Source organism: Perissodus microlepis, chromosome 18, assembly GCF_051167445.1.
Source record: "Perissodus microlepis isolate ML-2025 ecotype Zambia chromosome 18, ASM5116744v1, whole genome shotgun sequence".
Taxonomy (NCBI): domain Eukaryota; kingdom Metazoa; phylum Chordata; class Actinopteri; order Cichliformes; family Cichlidae; genus Perissodus; species Perissodus microlepis.
In genome coordinates this window covers 22,422,261-22,443,255 of record NC_140478.1, presented here as the reverse complement: position 1 = coordinate 22,443,255, position 20,995 = coordinate 22,422,261, and the positions used below count along the sequence as shown (strand labels likewise).

Below are 20,995 nucleotides of genomic sequence, written 5' to 3'. Positions count from 1 at the left end.
TGATTTAAACTGTTCTGCTGTAGAAATGTGTTGATTCACAAGAATACTACAAACGAACAAGTTAATGTGATTGTGAACAATACCACAGGTAAAAAAGAAAAAAAAAAAGAAATTGCCTTTTGCATATTTGTTAAGGCTCATGGATGCAAACGCTTCTAAAGTGAATCTCTCCTGTTTGTTTGGAAGGAAACTCCTTTATGTATACAGGCTGATTTAAATTTCTGTGGTGAATCTTCTTTGTGCTACGGTGTAACTGACCGAGTATTCATGCTTTTGCGTACCGTCTGCCTCGGAAAATCCTTATATTGAAGCTATGATTATTTTTCTCCCACTGATAAATGAAAAAACTGTGGGAAAAAAGTATCTGGAAACCCAGGAGGGATTGACAGTACTGAACAGGCCAAACACAATAGTTGTAGGCTGCATCGACATGATGTGTAGCTCGATTTTCCAGGGAGCTGCATGTCAATTATGGCATCTGTTATGGCGTAGGTTACATCGTAGGGTTAATGCTGAGTGTCCATTAATTAAATGTAAGAACAGCAGATTCCATTTAGCATGTCCCACTCCACTGTATGTAATGAATAAATATATAATACCTAAAAAAATTATTTACAAACTACTGTAGTCTTTCCAGCACGGTGCATTTAAACCGCTTAACTAGTATTTAATAAGCAAATACCACCTCTTTCATTCAGTGCTCAGCATTTGTCTGAATCACATTTTCTCTTATTAAATCTATTTAAATTATTCTCCTGCTTAATCAACTATCTTCCATCTAATGGCCTCACCTCTGTACATTTGCCTCAAAGAGGCCACTCAGTGCACTCCACATCCATCAGTCACTCCGCAGGTTGGGTAAGGTGTTGGGGGTGCGATACCATTCAAAAGGTAGAGACGGGGTGAATGGGATTTGAGGTTTGATTGGATAGAGTGTCAGCTTCCTGCTCTCTCACTACCGATAATTAAGTCAATTAACTCCAAACTAACAGCACTACCGTAATATGGGACTTGCACCAGTTTTAATTCATCTACTCTTCTCTGTTGTGCAAAAGGAGATTTTTTAAAGAGCAGCAGAGGAGATTTAGAGTGGATTATGTGTGGGTGGAGGCAAAGGATGGAAGTAAAGAAGCGGTTGGGGAGGATGGGAACCTGAGAGAGGATTGAATGCAGTCAGTGTGTCTGTGTTGGTGTATATGTGTGCAGATGTTTAGAGTAACTGTCACTCGACATGCTCGCACCTCCACCTCCAGCAGGGAAAATATTTCTGAGAAAATACCTATGGATATAACTGCACCTCTTTTTGTATATGTTTTATGTTCAGTTCATTTGGTTTCAGCTGCGCAGCAAAATCAAGCAATTAAATATATTCGCAAGAGGCACTTCAGCTAGCAAGTACTATATAGAAAACAGTAAATATTTTAGATTCTATAAAATGAGTTTTTTGGATTTCTTAGCTTTAGTGTTTAATTAGAAGAAGACGCTCATCCAGCAGGTGATTAGCTTAGCCTAGCACAAAGACAGTTAACTTGATTCAGTACAGGAAATAAAATCTACTAATGAGAATTTTTAAAGCTCTTTCATTAACACATTATATATTATGAAAATGCTGGGCCTGGCTAACAAATAGTGCTTGTTATGATGTTGACATTTTCCAGTTTTATGACTCCATAACACAAGAACAACCCAGAGCACCCTCTCAATTAAGAAGCTTAAACCACAGAGATTGTAAATTAATTGATTATGACTATATATAAACAAATATATCTAAATCTAGTCAAATAATTCTTAGTATTAATAATTAATCTCTCTACTCTCTGTGAGTAGCTGTAACAGCGCTAACCACTGGGACTCACTTCTGTCCTTATAGCCTCACGAGAGCTTATCCTGCATGACAATGTGTCTACACTTTGTGAAATCTGGGTTAAGAAAGCCTCATTACACACTCTCACTCACAAACAAAGACCGCCACCAACTGGGAATTCCAAGAAGAAACAACCTGAAAGTTTCTTCCTTCCTCTTGAAGTGGATGTGTCCGATTCTTGTGGTGCACATCTTTATGCTCGTCTCCCAGGACTGTGGCATGATAGGAGCAAACAGTGCAGGCTCCACAGAGGTGTAAAAAGATCATGATGTGCTGCTGATGTTTACAGAAGGATTGCCCTAAGATTAATTCTAGATGACCTATTTGCTTTATGCTTAAATGCAAATTAATGTTAGGAGTCCAGTTAAATTATCTTTATTTCTGTTGACCTGGTTTCTGTTTGAAAGCAATTCTTCTTCTGTTGGTTAAAATATTCACATCCTTTCACATACCATGCTGCACTCAAATAAATCTTTCATTCAAAGAGTACTTAACCTAAGAATAAGTAGTGGTTATGCAGTTAAATGTCATTTGTGATATTATGATGCAAATATAATGACATACTACAAGTTTAATGCTGATAACCTGGGCGGTTGGTACCTTTACACACAGCAAGTTTGTACATATACAGTCATGTAAAAAAGAAAGTACACCTCTCAAGTCTAAGGTTTTATCAGGTGTTTATCAGGATATAATAAAAAATATCTGTGTTTTTACTTGTTAAAAAAAATCTAAATACAACAACGTGTTAGTTTGTAGAATGACCTTTAGCTGCTTTAGCATGTAGTAATTGTTTTCTGTATGAATTTATCAGTCTGTCACATGGCTGTGGAGGAATTTTGGCACACTCATATTTACACCATTGCTTCAGCTCATTGAGGTTTGCCAACATTCGTTTATGCACAACAACACAGCATTTCGATCAGGTTGAGGTCTGGACTTTGACTGGGCCATTGCAACACCTTGATTTTTTTTTTCCTTTTTCAGCCTTCCTGTTGTTGATTTGCTCTTGTGTTTGGGATCATTGTCGTGCTACATGATCCAATTTGAAACAAACTTTAGCTGGACAAATGTCCTCAAATTTGACTTAGGATTATTTTGGCATACTGAGATGGCTCAATACCCCCAAGCTCCCAAGTCCTGTGACTAAAAAGTAAGCCCGAATCTTCACCCCTCCAGCGCCGTGCTGAGAGCTGGTATGCTGTGTTTGGTTTGCATTAAGGCCAAACATCTCCACTTTAGTCTGATTTGTGCAAAAAAATTTGTTTTTACTGAAGTTTTGTCGTTTGTATAATGTGGCCATTACATTTGCTGTTTTTGCCCTGGTGAACCACACCGAACGACAAATCTGATGTCACATCTCCTCGTCGAAGCCACTGCTTCAGTCTTGTTTTGGCCGGTTGTGCACCAATTACCTACACCTTGTATGTTGGTTGCTAGCGATACAGCCAGTTTGTCGTGTCGATTTTTTAAACCACCATTTTAATGATATATCAGTACAAGCCCAGAATTCACAGTGTATACAGAGAGAGTTGTTGCAAAAGTTTGAAAAGATTAGATTAGATTTCTCCTCCTATACCAGTGCTGATGTCTGGGGCCTCACACCTATCATTCAAGTGAATGCAACATCAATGGCAATGTGCAAAGCAACCAAAGCGGCAGGTATAATGGGATCCTAAGCTGTGTTGCCATGCTGTTTTTAGAAAAAAAAAAAAGACACTTTCTCATGGCATCCTTTACAAACAAGGTAATCGTACTGTCATGAACATTAACATACTTCTGCATTTGCACTTCGTTTTTGGTAAATAAATAAATAATGGATGTAAATAAATAATGTTGGTATATTTACCTAGTTTTAAGACTTGCTAAGGACTTTTTAATGTGCTGATAAGTAGGGTGTGCTTTATTTATCACATGAACAGGTATATAGAAACAATGTGTCAACCATAGCTGTAACAACATATAACACTACATTTTCTCCCATTTGAAACTCTGTGAAAAAGATGAACATAGTGATTATAATGTGAAATACTCAGTTGGAGTATAAAGGCCACCGCTGGCACTGCATACAGAAGATACTCAAAAGGAAAAAATGAAAAGGGTAAAACAGTGAGTGGGGATTCTTGTGACTTCAGTGTGATGTGCTATTTTCAAATGTGGGAACACAGTTCACATATATAGTGAGATCTATCAGATTCACACGCCTGAATCACAGCCGCCTCCGTGTCAGAGTTCCTCTCCCCTCCTGCAGACAGCAATCTGTCTCAGTCTCCACTGAGGTAGGCACAAGTACAAGTGAACACTTAGACAAGGATAATAACAGCATAAGCAGCATAACGACTCATGAGCTGTAACCATGTGATTCATTGAATACTCGAGATAAATAATGTAGAATTTTAAAATAGCAGTTTAGGCAAAAATAACCAAAATCAGTCTGTTCAGACATTTTAAATGTATTAGATTTTCATTGGGTTTTTGATTTTTGCTTCTAGTCAGTCATTTTTTAAATTATAGATTTTCTTGTTTTTTCCTTTGTTTTATGTCAGCAAACTGAATATTGTTGGGTTTTATCAACTAAAAAAATAGACAGCAGGAAAGACTTCTCTCTTACCTTATTTTATTTTTTGATGTTTTAAATGATTAATTGAGAAAATAGTTGAAAGATGATTGAAAAAGAAAATGTCAGCAATCAAGGTTTGGCTTTGTAAAATTATGTTCAATGGTGCCTGGAGTTTGATTTAAACTTTGCTTGATATTTATTGTAATTATTATCTATCAATGTCTTCCTCTTTGTCAGTCCTTTTGCTCATTTGGTTAATCATAAAAAATTCTCAGAAGGGAAAGATGACACCAAATACATGCTGTATTATAATTTTTACAAGTGGCAGTTGTAAAAATAAATAAATAAATGAATAAATAAATACGTGAATATGACTAATATGAAATCATTAAAGATTTGTCTACAAACAGCCTTTAGGATAACATGCAAGCCTTTTTTTCCAGTTTTACTAGGAAGGGATTTGTTTCTCAGCCTGCACAAAGAAAATCTGAGGAATTATTTACAACATATGCTCTCAGATCTGACCAGTGTTTACATCCCACTGCTGCTCGCTGTTTGACTCTCTATGTATAACCTCTGCAATCTAACCTTCCTGGCTTCCTGAGCAGTGTTCAACTGTGTCTCCCTGCAGGCATTGCTGCAGGAATAGGATGACTGGGAAGACCCAGACCAGCAACGTGACCAACAAGAATGATCCACGCTCCCTCAACTCTCGCGTTTTCATCGGCAACCTCAACACAGCCGTAGTAACCAAGGCTGACATTGAGGCCATCTTTGCCAAATACGGCAAGATTGTGGGCTGTTCTGTCCACAAAGGCTACGCCTTTGTTCAGTACGCCAGCGAGAGGAATGCCCGGGCAGCCGTGGCTGGAGAGAACGCCAGGATCGTTGCTGGACAATCACTTGGTAAGCAACAATTTTGATCCATGAACAGGTGAAACTTTCCATTATACTCCACATATACTACAGTGAACATATGATCAACTGAAGCAGTAAATTCAGTACTTGCAGTATAAATAGAGAGAACTTCTTTGTTTACAGCTTAAATACTTTCAATACTTCGGAGTTGGTTCTAGTTTCACTGTGTGTCAGGACATACAGTTGTGGTCAGAAGTTTCCATACACTGATCAACAGTAGTTTGGGGTTTTTAATTGTTATTTTTTTTAAACCTTTTCCACAGTGTAATGATTGTACAACATACATCTTTAATGTCCTCTTAGCAGAAGCGAGGAATGCCGAAGGTTTTAGAGCAGGGGCTTCCTTCTTGATTGACACCTCTACATGTAAATCTCGCTGCACTGTGGACAGGGATGCTGGTGTACCAGCAGTTTCTAGTTTTCAGTTTACATGGCCACTTTTAATCGTCAGATTGATCTGAAAATTCAGAGCAGGAAATTAACGTGATTATTTACTCCAACACCGTACTGTACAATTTTCAGGTACTTGTATAAGTGTTTGGATTTGCAGTAAATCTACTACATTCTCTCAATACACTTTAATACATTTACTTCTGAGCTTAAGCTGCTATTGTTGACAGATCTGATTATGACAGAATAAACTTCTGGGCGCTCTCACCCAGAAAGCCCACATCCGTGCTATACAACAGCAAAACCAGACTGAAAGCCTGCTGGTGGTTTATCTTTGTCTCTGTGCTTTTTTTTTTTTTACTGTGTTGCTTTGACTGCAAACATTTTGTGTTTCTTTAAAGCTGTTGGCATTTTCATCTGTATTGTGACTTTTTTGTTCTGTGCCTCTTAGTAGTGTGGCTGTTTGAGAGGTTTTTGTGTCTCTTTGTTGTTTGATTGACTGCCCAACAAGAGATGTTAACAGTCATGTCTTACCAGGGTCTGGCCAAATGAAATCTCTAAGGCCATGTGATCTGGCTCTGTGCCTGGCAGTCCTATTCAGTAATCCATCCTGATACTACTCTTATAATGTTATATGCACACAATATAGTTGTGCTCCAACTTGACCTGCTGCAGGGCTCATTTACTGCTCAATAATGTATCAATAACAATAAAATGCTATAGAGGTCACTTGCACATGACATATACGGTACAGCAATTTGAGTCTTTCATTATATCTTTGAAAGACTTTCTTGTTATGAACGATTTCATAGAAGTATATGTAGCCGCTAAACTGGTGGACCTAAATCTTCACCACCACGTCTGTATACATACAAGCGGAAAGGGAGTGAGTGGGTCAGCGCTCGGAGCACAGAAGCTAAGCCGGCTTTAAACACACCATTTATTTTCAGGATAAAACACAGTCAGAACCCCAAATACAAGCTAAAATCCCCGCTATACAATAAAAATAATGTTCACAACCCGCTAAAAGCCCTGCCGGCAGGAATAACCATACACTAAAAAAAAAAAACAAAGCTAAATGAATGTTTTCCATATGCTAAAAACTCCCCCCCCAGAGTCCTATATTCCCACGGTCCAGCCACACGCGGGCAAATGTTCCTTAGCTGAAAGAGACAGGAGAGGAACTCCTCTTCCGGGATGGGGAATCTCGCCAGCAGAAGACCAGGGAGGAGGCTCCTATCTCCACCTGACGGTGCGCGATCGTGCAGTCCAGCCACTCTCCCCACCCGCGCACTTCCTCCCTCGTAGCTCCGCCCTGAAACAACAGACACGGGCCAGCAACGTTGTCGGCGCAGCCGCTGTTATCCTTCCCTGGCAAAGCTACGCCTAGCGCCCAACAGTGGGAAAGCGATACTCACAGATGCAGGCAGAGGCGGCTGATAGGCCACCCCGGGGAACGCCCCCACCTCACAGGTGCCCACAATTGTCCGCCCAATCCACAGTGGAACAAAAATACTGTACAACAACACCAAACACACACTAAAAATATGGAGATAAAATCATGCAATAGGAATATCAATAAACAAACATGCAACATCACTATTACAATAAAATCATGCAAATAAAATCGACACTATATACCAACACACAGTCTGATACAAAACAAAATATAAAAACACAATTTTCCACTGTGTGACATCCCCCCACATTTTACCTGTGACAGTCCCTGTCACACTAGTCAAGCGACCCATAACGGGCGGGTGGCTGACCAAAATTAGGCCTCGTCGAGCGCCGCACCTCTGACAACTCTCCCGGCTGCTGGGCTGGAGCGCTGGGCACAAAACCATAAAATGGAGGCTCAACTAGCACCTCTCCCTCAAGGCTGACTTCCTGCCCCTCTGAGTGGTAGTCTGCTGCTGGGGTAACGCACAACTTCAGTGCATTCCGATGGAGGACCTTCTCCCCCCCCTCTTTCTCCGGACGCACCCTATATACTACACCTGTATTGCCAACTTCTTCCACTACCACATACGGCTCTGAGCTCCAACCTGGGTGCAACTTGCCTTGTCCCTGCCTATTCCTGTCCCTTATCCAAACTCTCTCGCCTGGCACCAACGGCAGGGCCCGCGCACTTCGGTCATAAGCCCTCTTGTTTTGGGTGGCTGCTGCCCTCATCTTCTTCCTAGCCATCTCATAGGCAAAAGATAGTTTCTGGTGATGGTCCTTAACCCACCCTCCCAGGTCGTGGCATGGGGAATCCCGCTCAACACCTAGGTTCAAATCCACTGGCTGTCTCAAATGCCGCCCAAACATCAGGTACGACGGCGCATACCCTGTGGCACTATGGACAGTATTATTGTATGCTTGTAAGAGCTCTGGGAGATATTCTGGCCACCTCTGTTGTCTCTCCGACTCTAGGGACCGAAGCATGTGCAGCAATGTCTGGTTCATCCTCTCAACCCCACCATTTCCAGCCGGATGGTATGGGGTGGTCTTGCTTTTTGTAATGCCATAGCACTTACACAGCTGGTACATCAGGGCAGACTCAAAACTACCACCTCTATCTGAGTGTAGCCTGGTCGGGCAACCGAAGGTCTGAATCACGTGAGCCCAAAGAGCATGCACCGCAGTCTGAGCAGTCTGGTCTTTGGTAGGAACTGCCCAGGCGTACCGCGTGAAAAGATCAGTCATAACCAGAATATTCTGGTACCTGTCTGTAGGCCTCCCCAATGTAAGAAAGTCCAGGGCCACAACCTCAAGGGGGTAGGACACAATAATGGGATGCAAAGGGGCTCTAGGCCTATTTCTATCTCGCAGGCCACACGCAGCGCACCCTAGCTGGAATTCGCGCACCTCCTCTTCCATGCTGGGCCAATAAAAGAAGCGATGTATCCTGGACAGTGTCTTTTCCACTCCCGCATGCGCCGCTGCCTCGTGATACTTCTCCCACACCTCCTTGTGTCTCTCTGCAGGACATAGGATCTGAAGGTACATTTCGTTAGTGTTAGGGTCCCTTACCTCTCTGCACAGCGTACCCTCGCAAACCTGCAGCCTTCTCCATTGCTGTAATAACTTCTGTACAGGGCTAGGCAGGGATCTCCTCATTGGTGCATCAGGGGGGATTCCCTGTTCCACGTACTCCCTCAGGATGCGCAGATCCATGTCCTTTTCTTGTGCCTCCTTCCAGTCATTCATCTGCGGCACCAGCCCCTGTGGATCCCGACGTGGAGTACTCGTGATGTTTATGTAGGCTGTTTGACAGTCTGTGGGAAACCTAGAGAGAGCATCAGCATTAGCATTCTCTTTTCCAGCCCTGTACTTAACTTCGAAGTCAAAGGATGCCAGCTGTGCCACCCAGCGTTGCTCTGTTGCCCCAAGTCTAGCATTCTGTAAGTGGGCCACAGGATTGTTGTCGGTATACACAACAAACTTGGCACCTGTCAAGTAATCCTTGAACTTCTCAGTAATGGCCCATTTTAGAGCTAAAAGTTCCAGTTTAAAGGAACTATAGTTTTTGTCATTTCGCTCGGTGGGGTGTAGGCTCCTGCTGGCATATGCAATCACCCGTTCCTTGCCATCTTGCACCTGAGCTAACACAGCACCTAAGCCTTGATTGCTGGCATCAGTATAAAGTGCAAAGGGCTCCAGGAAATCTGCATAAGCCAGAATAGGGGGCTCGGTAAGAGCACATTTCAAGCTGTCAAAGGCTTCCTGACATTCAGCAGACCACTGGACCTGCATGCTTGACCTGCTAGAAATTCCCACGAGCAGAGCATTTAAAGGTCGAGCCAACCTAGCAAACCCTGGGACAAATCGCCTGTAATAACCTGCCAGGCCAAGGAAGGCTCTGACCTGACGGGTGGTAGAGGGAACAGGCCAGTTCTGGACAGCTTGGATTTTCTCAGGGTCCGGTCTTACCCCTTGTTGGTCGACAAGATGCCCCAGGAACTTCACCTGACGGTAAAACAGCTTACATTTGTCCAGCCTCAGCTTCAGCCCATGTTGCCACAGCTTCTGCAGGACATTCTCCAACTGCTGTAGATGAGTAGAGAAGTCAGGTGAGTAGATTATTATATCATCCAGATATACCAAAACAGATTCAGAAAGGTGACTACTTAGACACCGCTGCATCAGGCGCTGGAAGGTGGCAGGGGCATTACAGAGTCCAAAAGGCATGCGATCAAACTCAAACAAACCCAGAGGAGTGGTAAATGCAGTTTTCTCCCGATCCTTAGGATCCATTTCCACCTGCCAGTATCCACTGGCAAGATCCAGTGTGGAAAACCACTCAGCTCTGGTCAGACATGTTAAAGTCTCTTCAATTCGGGGGAGTGGGAACGCATCTTTATGAGTTACTGCGTTTAATTTTCTGTAGTCTACACAAAATCGCCAACTGCCATCCTTTTTCCTCACCAACACAATGGGGGCTGCCCAGGGACTACTACTCTCCCGAATGACACCTTTTTTCAGCATATCTGCTAGGAGTATCTTAATCTCCTTGTACATCAGTGGTGGTAAGGGGCGATATTTTTGTTTAATGGGTGGTGCATCACCTGTGTGGATCTGGTGTTGGACCAAATCAGTTCTTCCGTAATCCTCCTCATTTACAGCAAACACCTTTCGCCACCTCTGCAGCAGGGTCTGGAGCTCGGCCTTCTGCTGGGGGGTCAAGTCTATGCCGTTAATCAGTTGACTCACCTCCTCTTCAGGGATCACAGGCTCTTCGGCCCCAGCTGCTTCAACTACGCCCACCTCGATCACACCATCGGGTCCCATTGTCAGGCTAAGATCACTGTCCAACTCCACATCCGACTCCTCCACCCGATACAACTGGCCCATTTTCTGGTAGCGTCCTATAGTCACTTCGTATGGATTAGGGTTACAGACTCGGATAGGGAGCCTCCCTCCTTTGACTACTGACAGGGTTCGGGCTACCCCCCAGGGTCCAGCATCAGGTAAGGCTTCTACTAGTGCCACGCATTCTGTCCCACCCTTACCTTTACACGTCCGGGCCCAGACCATCACTTCACAGTTCGGGGGCACCTTGACTCCTCTGCGGCTAGCAGGTCGAACATAGCCTAGAAAGCCATCAGTCTTGGTGGTAGCAGTCTGTTGACAGACAGCAAACGCCTCTTTCCATGCTCTGCGGGACTTCAGCTTTTGAGGGTGAAAAGCAGACTTGCCTTTGGCAAAAACATCATTCCAGCATGCACTAATAACATTCATACCAATAATTAAAGGGTGTGTGGAACAGTCATTTCTCACAACCACAACCCCTTTTCCTGGTATCTCCACCCCTTCCACCTCAAAATCCATAACCGCATAGCCGGAGTATGGTATCTCAAGTCCATTGGCGGCCTTTAAGGCGAACAACAGGGGTGTGTCAGTTTTATTCACTTCAGGGAAATGGAGATCCATTACCTGCTGTTGCACCAGTGTAACCTGAGAGCCTGTGTCTAATAATCCAGTCATTTTAACTCCTCCCATACACACCTCAATAAGTGGACATTCTCCCACAAAAGCTGTACTGGCCCCCTGATTGTTTGAAATGTCCCTTGTCCCCACCGCCTGGGCCTCAGCAGTGGGGTTTATTAGTTTAAAGGTGGTTGCTGGTCTAGTGTGCTCGGACAGAATCTGGCAATATGCCCAGCTTGTTTACAACGATGGCAAATGGGTTCTCCCTCTCGGGTCCAGTTATTAGCATACCCAGAACGCTTTGGCTTAAACCTTGATTTATTAAAAGCTGAGCCGGCTGGGCTTTGCTGTGGCAAGAGCGGTTTAATCTCATTAACAACATCTTTGACAAGATCTCGCATTTGACCCTTGACATCCTCCATAATTTCTTTTTTAAATGTCTCTTTCCAGTCTGGTTCATAAGGTGGCTTAACACACCTGGACTCTCCCACTGCCAAGCACGTAGTTTGCAATCCCTGGTGTCCCAACTGTTCCTCCTCTAGGAGCAACGCCTCCCGATGGACTGTTGCAAAATCCTCTTCTGGATGGTGACGCACGTAGGCTCGCAGGGTTTGTGACAACGGGCCCTCCCGTATTAAAATTAACTGGAAGGAAAAAGTATGATGGGAAAAGGTGGACAAGCAACAGTGGATTGTCAAGAGAACTTCACAAGGACTGAGGCTGGTATCAGTGCAAGAGCCACCACACACAGGGGTATTCAGAAAAGGGGCCATTCCTGTACCAGAGACAGTGTCAGAAGTATCTTGTGTGGGCTAAGGAGAAAAAGAACTGAAATGCTGCTCAATAGTCCAAAGTCCTCTTTTCTGGTGAAGGTCCATTCTTTCATTTCATTTGGAAATCAAGGTCCCAGAGTCTGGAGGAATAGTGGAGAGCACAGAATCCAGACCAGTGTAAAGTTTCCTAAGTCTGGGTTGATTTGGGGTGCCATGTAATCTGCTGGAATGGCTTGTCCACTGTGTTTTACCAAGTCCAGAGTCAACATAGTCGTCTACCGGAAGATGTGTATTGCCTTTTCCACCAGGACTTAGTACCTGCCCACAATGCCACAGCTACTACCAAATTGTTTGCTAGACATGTCATTACTGTATTCAGCTCCCTAGGCCTGTTACTATCAAAACCACCTGGGCTTCAGTATCAACTCAGCAGTGTCACAAGCAGATTGTCTCCATGCCATCCTGCATCGACTCCCAACCAAGTACTCAATATAAAAATGAACATATTTTACAGAATATTAGGAAATGTTCTTATGATTATTTTCACAATTTGAGAAGCCTGAGTTCTGATTTTCATGATCTATAAGCCAAATACAGGAAAGACCTGATATTTCACTTTACATTGAAAAAATCCAAAATATATGAAATTTTCCATCCATAAATCCATCTGTTCCTGCTTACCCATCCAGATATTTACATTTTCTGAGATGAACTAGTAGACCTGAAAGTTTTTTCCCTTTTTAAATAAATTAACTAGCAATAATAAATGTTTATTTAGAAACCTAAACAAAATCAGTTTTAATTTAAGATTTAAAATATGATTGATTTGGTCCGTGTAAGGGCTTCTAGAATTATGTTTCAACCTCATGGAGCCTGAACAGCTTACAAATGATCAACTCTTATTTTTAATCAATAATGCCGGAAGACCCTGAGCTGTCATTTGGTTTTTACCATTCATGGTCAAAAGTTCTGCACTGTATCTGGTTGTCAGTCTTATATTTGATCTGTAAAAAGTATGAAATAATTTAATAAACTGAAGTATGGCCTCGGCAAAGTTTCTAAAATACAGAATACGTTTTTACTTAATCAGCTGAGTTAAAAAGGGAGATGCTGCGGGAAGGACACAAGGCGAGCTCGTACATGCATTCAGGCCTCAGTCCTCATAGGCATTCAGTGGATCCCTCTAAGTCTTCCTTATATTACTTATTGATTGGCTTACAGCCTCCTCCATAGAGAATAAAAGTCTTCCCCAAGCCCTGTTCTCTCATTAAATATGAATAAGAGTGCTGCAGGGTCACATCTGTAATTCCACCTTATATTTGCCCAGTTTCATGCATTTCTGGATATGAAATTACATGTGGCAGTGGTAAAATTGCAAGGTTAACAGTTATTACACATAATTACGTGACTTGAGAACTGTTCTGGTATTATTGTAACTATATAACTGATCTCTTTAGTGAAACTGTCACTCAAGTTATCAGCCTGAGCCAGTAATGAAAATGTATCCTTTTAAAAAAAAAAAGAACACACGAGTGTTTTTGATGATTATTCATATAATATGATTATTGTACTCACCAAGATATCAGTGCAAGTCTAACGGTGAGGAACCCTCCAGATCTCAGACCTCTCTGGAAATGATTAACTGGAACTACCCAATCTATCAGTTCATTATAATTTAAAGACCAAGTTTCTGGTTTTGTCCTTTAGTTTGTACCAAATTTTGCATTTATACATCAACAAGACTCTGTAGTTTACAGTCCTGTGAAAAAGAGTTTTCACAGACCTCTATTCAGTCCCCATGATTGAATAGCTGGTAGAAGCACCTTTAGCAGCAATAACTTGAAATAACCATTTTCTGTATGGCTTTATCAGTCTCTTACGTCATTGTGGAGGAATTTTGGCCCACTCTTCTTTACAGCATTGCTTCAGTTCATTGATGTTTGTGGCCATTCGTTTATTCACAGCTTTCTTAAGGTCCCACCACTGCATTTCAATCAGGTTGAGGTCTGGACTTTTCTTTTTCAGCTATTCTGTTCTACATTTGCTGCTGTGCTTGGGATCATTTTCCTGTTACATGACCTCGTTCTGGCAAAGGTTTAGCTGGTAGATGGGTTCGCCTCACATTTGACTCTATAATACTTTGGTATACAGGTTGATCAATGTCTGCAAGGCACCCAGGTCCTGTAACTACAAAACAAGCCAAGATCATCACCCCTCCACCACCGTGTGTGACAGTTGGTACGAGGTGCTTATTCTGATGTGTTTGTTTTTTGCCAAATGTGGCTCTGAGCATTATGGCCAAACATCTCCACTTTTGGTCTCACTTGTACAAGTCTTGTGTCTTTATCAGATGCGACTCTGGAAGCCTAAGCCTTGCTGCCTTGTTCCTTTTAGAGAGAAGAGACTTTCTCCTAGTAACACTTCCAAATGAGCCACACTTGTCCAGTTATTTTCTAATTGTGCTGTCAGGAACTTTAACATGCTAACTGAGGACTGTAGAGTCAAAGCAGTCCACCAACTAACTAAAAGAATACCTGAGCTCACCACAGTTAGGTAAAAATATAAAAACTGAAATTTGGTAACCGACAGCTCCTCAGATAACATAACCCTTTCTAACATTTGCTATAAGGCTTTACTTTTCAAAGTGAATAGCTGTCTCAGGCAGAGACAATATTAGAGACATTTCAGGGATACTTAATTTAGTAAAACTGGCAAAAACAGTAAGCACTGTGATGTTTTTTTGTTTTTTTTTTACATCATAGTTAAAATAGAAATGCTACAAAAGCCAAAGTGGTTTGCATATGATTAATTCAAGTTGCTGTTCAGACTCAAAAATTTTCAAGAGTATAGTGAAATTTGATAGGTGGGCACCAGAGATTAGCATCAATTCACTATCAGACAACATATGAAAAAGTATCACAGTGTCTCCTGTGTGTTTGCAGGACATTTGTCAGCTAAACCCTTAAGCTCAGTAATGAAAACCCAATGTCAAATCCCTGCTTATATGTCTTGCTAGCTGTCAGCTTATCAGGCAAACCAGCTGTGTCTTTAGGAAACAAATATAAAATAAAGACAGACCAGCCAGGGTTTGCTCCTTTTGATTTTCTCTCTATTTTTGTTTGAAAAAACTAAAAACAACAAAACAAAACTACATAAAGACCATAGGTCTATTTTAGAAATAGCAGTATTCTAGCTTTGAACAGTCTCTTTATGGCTAAGTTAGACTATCTGTCAGCTAGCTTCAGCTCAGAGCCCAATCAACTGTTTTAAACAGTTTTCCAGCAAAGATTGTGTTTAAAAAATAGATGTGGTCTTTATGTTAGCTTCCTTTTAGCTAGAAGTTGTCATGTAATTGTACAAGGCAGTGAAGTTATTAGTTAATTCTAATGAGCTTAGCTAGCAAGATATCTATAGATATCTATAGACATGCATAACTGCTATTTAGTGCTAACAGACTAATGAAACACTAGAATCTCACTCACCTAAACTGAAGCACAAGGATGCACCAAAGAGCAAGCCATATTAAGTGTCAGATTATTTCCTAAAATCGCTCCAAAAGACACCAACAGTGCAGACAAAGTAGAAAGTTTTAGTTTAGTGACTCTAATTAGCAGAGGTGAGGCTGCTAATTAGATGATCCACCACAGCTGCCAGGTGTTGAGGCATCTGCCTGTCAAACCAGCCAAGCTCCTACCTTCAGTGTCCAGGTGGATAAGTTATAAAAAAATAAATTACCCTCCTGAGAGTTGTTATGATGTGTTAAACAATCCATAAAGGACCAAACTGTTTGTACCAGGCTGTAAATGTGCTTTTAATGCTGCAAAGTTGGGCATTGTAACATGGGAGTTTTTGGCACTGACTTCAGTATTTTAGCTCTCTTTCCAAATTAAGTGACTGCTGGCTCTAGCCTAACTAGCTATCCCTCCTGTGTCCCTATCTTCCTGTCTCTGCTGGCTCTAGCTTTGTGTTAAATGTACCATGAAAAAAATGGTATCAATCACTTCGTCTAAGTAGCAACCACAGTTTTTGCTCAGGTGTAAATAAAAATTTTAGCTCTAAATGTAGGCCAGAAATTGGGGGTATAATAAGATCTCCAATAAAAGCTGCTCATCACTGCATTCATAAGACCCAGTTAGTGCCAAGAAAAACAGTCGTAGTCATAAACACCACTCTGTTTCACTTTGCCACAACACAGACATATTCACAGTGATGTCAGCACAAAACCACGTCCCCTTTGCTCTGCTAAAAGAAGCTCGCCTCATTGTTATGCATGCTGACACAGTTGTATTCTCTGAGAAACACACAGAAAGAGTGTCTAGAGAAGATCTCGGGTCAACACGTCATCTGAGCTTCATACAGCAGCCAAAGTGAAACTTTGCTTAGTGTGCCATACTGTGGCTCCACTGGCTGCTCTTGATTGTCTGACCATCTGTGCGCGCACACACACACGCACACACACACACACACACGCACACACACACACACACACACACACACACACACACACACACACGCACACACACACACACACACACACACACACACCGACATTAAATCCAGTATATTAACAATGCACAGTAGTAAGTGTCTGAGGTGCTCTGCAGTTGCCTAAAGTAATGTCTCTTCCTACTTTGGAAGTAATCTCTTCTGCCTTTATTCTTCCAAGAAATTTAACCCTAAACACCTTATCTTTTAAACATGAACTTCATATTTGATTATGCTCCAGAGGCATCTGCAGCATGAACTTCATATTTGATTATGCTCCAGAGGCATCTGCAGCCTGCCTAAGATATTAATGCTTGATATTTTCCTTTACATTTTTCTTTTTTTTTTTTTTTAAATTAAATTATATTCACTGAAGCATGACAGGAAATGCAGCTGTGTGAATGTATGATATGTGACAGGAATGTTACAAGGTCAGAATCAAACCTGTATATCCTGCAGTGAGCAGCTCAGCCTGCTGAGGTACCACAGCACCCCTTGCATGAGTAGATTTGATAGCAATGAGATACTGACGTGCTTGCTTTATCTGTTTTAATTTCTTCAGACATGACCGGATTGCAGATACAATGACTTAAAGTGTTAAATGTGACTAAAAGTGACATTCAATCACCCTGATGCGTTCTTCGTCTCGCAACCGCTTCTTGGGCCCTGATGAAGATGTCTGCTGGTCATAGGGGAGGGTTTCATTTCTTTTTTTACTCACTCAGCTTTCCTTCTTGTAATGTCTCCGTGGATAAAATCTGGACACAGATGTACTGATATTTTCCACATTCATTTTTCATAATCAGTGTTTGTGTGATCACATCTTGCTTAGGTTTATAGTGTTTGAGAGCGTTCATGGGTGACAGCAGTCTTGTAGTGTTTGAGTGCCTCCCTGTGGTTGAAATAGATACTACAGTAAAACCTGTGAAATCCTGGCGTTTAGTTGAGAAGAGCGGATGGTCCTATAATAAATTCTGCACTTGTGAGTTTGAGTCAGGAAAGGTGTTACATTGTAGTAGTTAGCTAGTAATAGTTTGATTGTAGGCTTGTTTACTGAAACTCCATCTTAAATAAAAATAACCCCACAAGGAGAAACATTTCTTTGAAATTGCTTTAGTTTAAAATCAATTTATATAGTACGTTTTGAAGGGCTTCACAGGAACAAAAAAGATAACAAAGGAGAACAAACGTCGTTATACGCACAAGAATAATGGCATAAAATCAATACAGAGGATTGATTAGATGCCTGTTTGTTTTTCTTTTGCTAATTTGATATTTATATTGATTCATGTTCTTCTGCTTATCCAGTTCAGGGTTGCACGAGTGCGGTATCCTATTGCAGCTGTCATAGGGGTACACAGTGGACAGGTTGGCAGTCTTTTGCAGGGCTAACACAGAGAGACAGACAATCATTCACGCTCACATTCACTTAGAGTCACCAATTGGTACAACATGGACGGCTCTGGGCTGTAGGAAGATCCTGGAATACCCGGACATAACCCATGCAGACACAGGAAGAACCTGCAAGCTTCACACTGAAAGACCCCAGCTGGACTCAGGACCTTCTTGCTGTGAGGCCACATTGACATTCATTTATTAATGCTTAAATTTTTATCTAAAGGTTCCTCTGTTTTCTTTCCAATACCAGCAGTTTGTTGGCCTCTGCTGATGCATTTATTAATTTCTCATCTGCATGAACACTAGATGGTGCTGAGAGAATAGCATTGAGACCAAAACTGGGACATCTCATGCTGTCCCTCAGCATGTATCATTCATTTGTAGTCAGCGAGGGAAAGACTGCATGCATCCTGCACAGAATATCCAATCACATTTTTCCATTTATGAATCATTAAATTCCACAAAAAGATTTTTCTCTGTTTGTTAGAAAGTTCTTCGCCTGCCACTCAATGTGGTTTATTTCTAAATTAGCCTCAGGCGACTTTTTTGAAAATATGCCAGAACACAATTATATATATATATTATATGTTGTTGTCATGCAGTATTTTCACCACTTAAGTCACACAGCGGTACTTTTACTCTTTCTTAAGGGATGTCAAATTGAGACAATAGCTGATGTCGCTGGAGTTTGATTTCGGCGACTTGAAGCCACAAATCGTCTCACTCAGCCTGTTTTCTTCACGAGCTTTTAGTTTCTTGTCTTTTTTTTGTGAGAACAAAGAAACAATTAAGACTTCAGGCTTTGCACGAGGCAGCTGCAAACCCCATGTCAGTGTAATTAGATATCACAATTACAAGGCTTCATCTTCATCCAAGCCTAAGAGCTGCAACAGCTGGGGAGTCGGCTCCTTTAGACACACTGCTGATTTTTTTTTTTTAAATCTGTCTCTTAAGTCCACAGGCTATCCACTTTAAAATGAATTAAAAACCCTGATTGATGAATGAGAGACAGTGACAATGGGAGGCTGATTTACTTTTATGACTGGATGCCATTTGAATAGTGAGGTCAAACAGAAAATTTCTGTGGCTTTAGAGGACAGAAAAATCAGGACATTTTTTAAAGATGTAGCTGAAATATCAAATGAATCGTTCATTTGTGACCCCCGTGATTAGATTTTGTTTTGTTTATTCTGCTAAAAAGATTGGTTAAAATTCTGTGATTAATAGAAAGAATGACCTTTTTTATGCTTGTATGTAGTCATTATACCTATAAAGCATCATGGAACTAAGGATAACATCTTAACAGTTCTTACAGTTGAAATTATATAGTAATAAAATGAATACAACAGTCTGTGTGTATGTAATTAAACATGTTAAACATATTATCTGTGACTGGGCAAGTGTTCACACAATGCAGAAGTCTATATTTGGAGTGTACTGTGCACACACGTGTGCATCTTTGTTGTTGTACCAATCACTATTTTTATATCATTGTTGGGTTAAGTGAGTTAGAGAGGGCCGCTCATAAGTGCAGACTCACACAGGTGGGCGCACAATTCAGCATCTTTCAGCTTTTAGTCTTGCTTTTACTGCCTACAGCTTTATGTTTGATACAACCCCATTTCTCTTTTGGGGACCCAGTCTGGGCTAATGTGGGCAAAGGTCAGTTTTTCTGTGCTGTTTCTCTCTGCTGGGCACTGTTTAGAAAAGAACAATAAGTGGAAACATAATTTGACGAAAGTTCAAGGCTATCTGGACAAATGCCATGAGCTGTTCACCTGCATGCAAGCTAAGCCTGCTCAAATCTCCTAGGTCACAGACCAGGTCGGCTAAAATCAAGAACCCAGAAAGTTATCAAAATGTTTCCCCTTGCCAGCAATGTTTACATAACAATATCACACATGTATGTTTATTTACATCTGGTCATGATTATGCAAACTGGAACAGTGCTGCTCAGTGCTCCTGTTTTCGCTTTATATTAGGCCTACACTGTAGATTGGATGCAAGTATTTTATGTTCATTTTTATTTTTTTAAATGAAGATTTTTAAGGCTAAGCCTATTTGATACACCTGGCATCAACCATATTGGTCACCTGTGAGTCTCATGGACACCCATTAGTCTATGTAACCCCACCCTTTTTGCCTAGTGGGTCTATTCACCGCCGACCTGGCGCAGCAGATGGCGGCCCCTCCCTCAGCCTGACTCTTCCCACTGTCGCCAAGTGCTTGTTCATAGGGGGGCGTCGGATTGTCTGGGTTTTCTCTATGTTAGTGTGGGGTCTTTACCTCACATTATAAAGCACCTTGAGGTAACTGTTGTTGCAAATAAAATGGAATTTCATCTCCTCACCATCAAACTGAGAACAACGAGGACCCTGTAAGTCAGGAAGAATCTGTGTAACCTTTAAATTATTTGATTACCATTAATTTCACCCTTAAAGACGATGGAAATAATGAGATGGCGGATGCAATGGGGATGTAAACTGATGTTATCCAAATTTATTAATTTATTTTCATCTGTAGAAAAACAAATCGTCCATCCATCCATTCAATCATTAACTCTCAGATTACCAAAGAAGATATTTTAAGGACATATCTGTGGAGTCTTTGAAAAGAGTCTTTTAAACATGCCATGTTTGTGACATGACAGTTACATTTTTCTGCATCTATCATGGCTATTTTAGATTCAGTAGTCTTAGATTAAAGTGGATTCTACTGAAGCAGCTTTGCATGATCAGCATAGTTCAAAATAAATGATTTTCAACATACAATGGCGGGTTGGGGCAGACTCTCGGTCAACCCTCTCTCTCTTTCCGGCACCCTCACTTTAAGCCAACCCCTTTCTTATTGGCTGCCCCATGAAAAGAGAAGGTTTGAACTGCAAGTGAGTGTAGCTATGTAGAAAGTAGAAAAAAGTGGAGCCTCAGCTCTTTTTTTGTCTCATGGGGATAACTCACATCTACACTGACCTAATTTTTGAAAACTTTGACCATGTTTAATAAGAACATCCAACACTGGAACTGTTTATATGTAACAGAAAATTAGAATATAAGACAAAATTTTCTAATAATAACAAAAGCATATTTTGGCCACTAAGTAAGTGAAATATGATGTGTGGCATCTTTTGAAAATATTCAAACATTACAGGAGAAATGAAAAATGACAAAAACCCGGTTAATTTGGTAAAAACTT

The 20,995-nt window shown here is 41.3% G+C and overlaps 1 protein-coding gene across 2 annotated transcripts in view; it reads left to right on the top strand.

Moving 5' to 3' along the window:
- The window catches only part of LOC146367865 (RNA-binding Raly-like protein), a 61,820-nt gene that overhangs the window by 13,640 nt on the left and 27,185 nt on the right, over window positions 1-20,995 (top strand). For both annotated transcript variants that reach the window (XM_084912104.1, XM_084912105.1), the window contains exon 2: window positions 5,056-5,330. In XM_084912104.1, coding sequence (XP_084768230.1) covers window positions 5,075-5,330 — 256 coding nt within the window. In that variant the 5' untranslated portion in view covers window positions 5,056-5,074. The remainder of the gene's footprint in view (window positions 1-5,055; window positions 5,331-20,995) is intronic.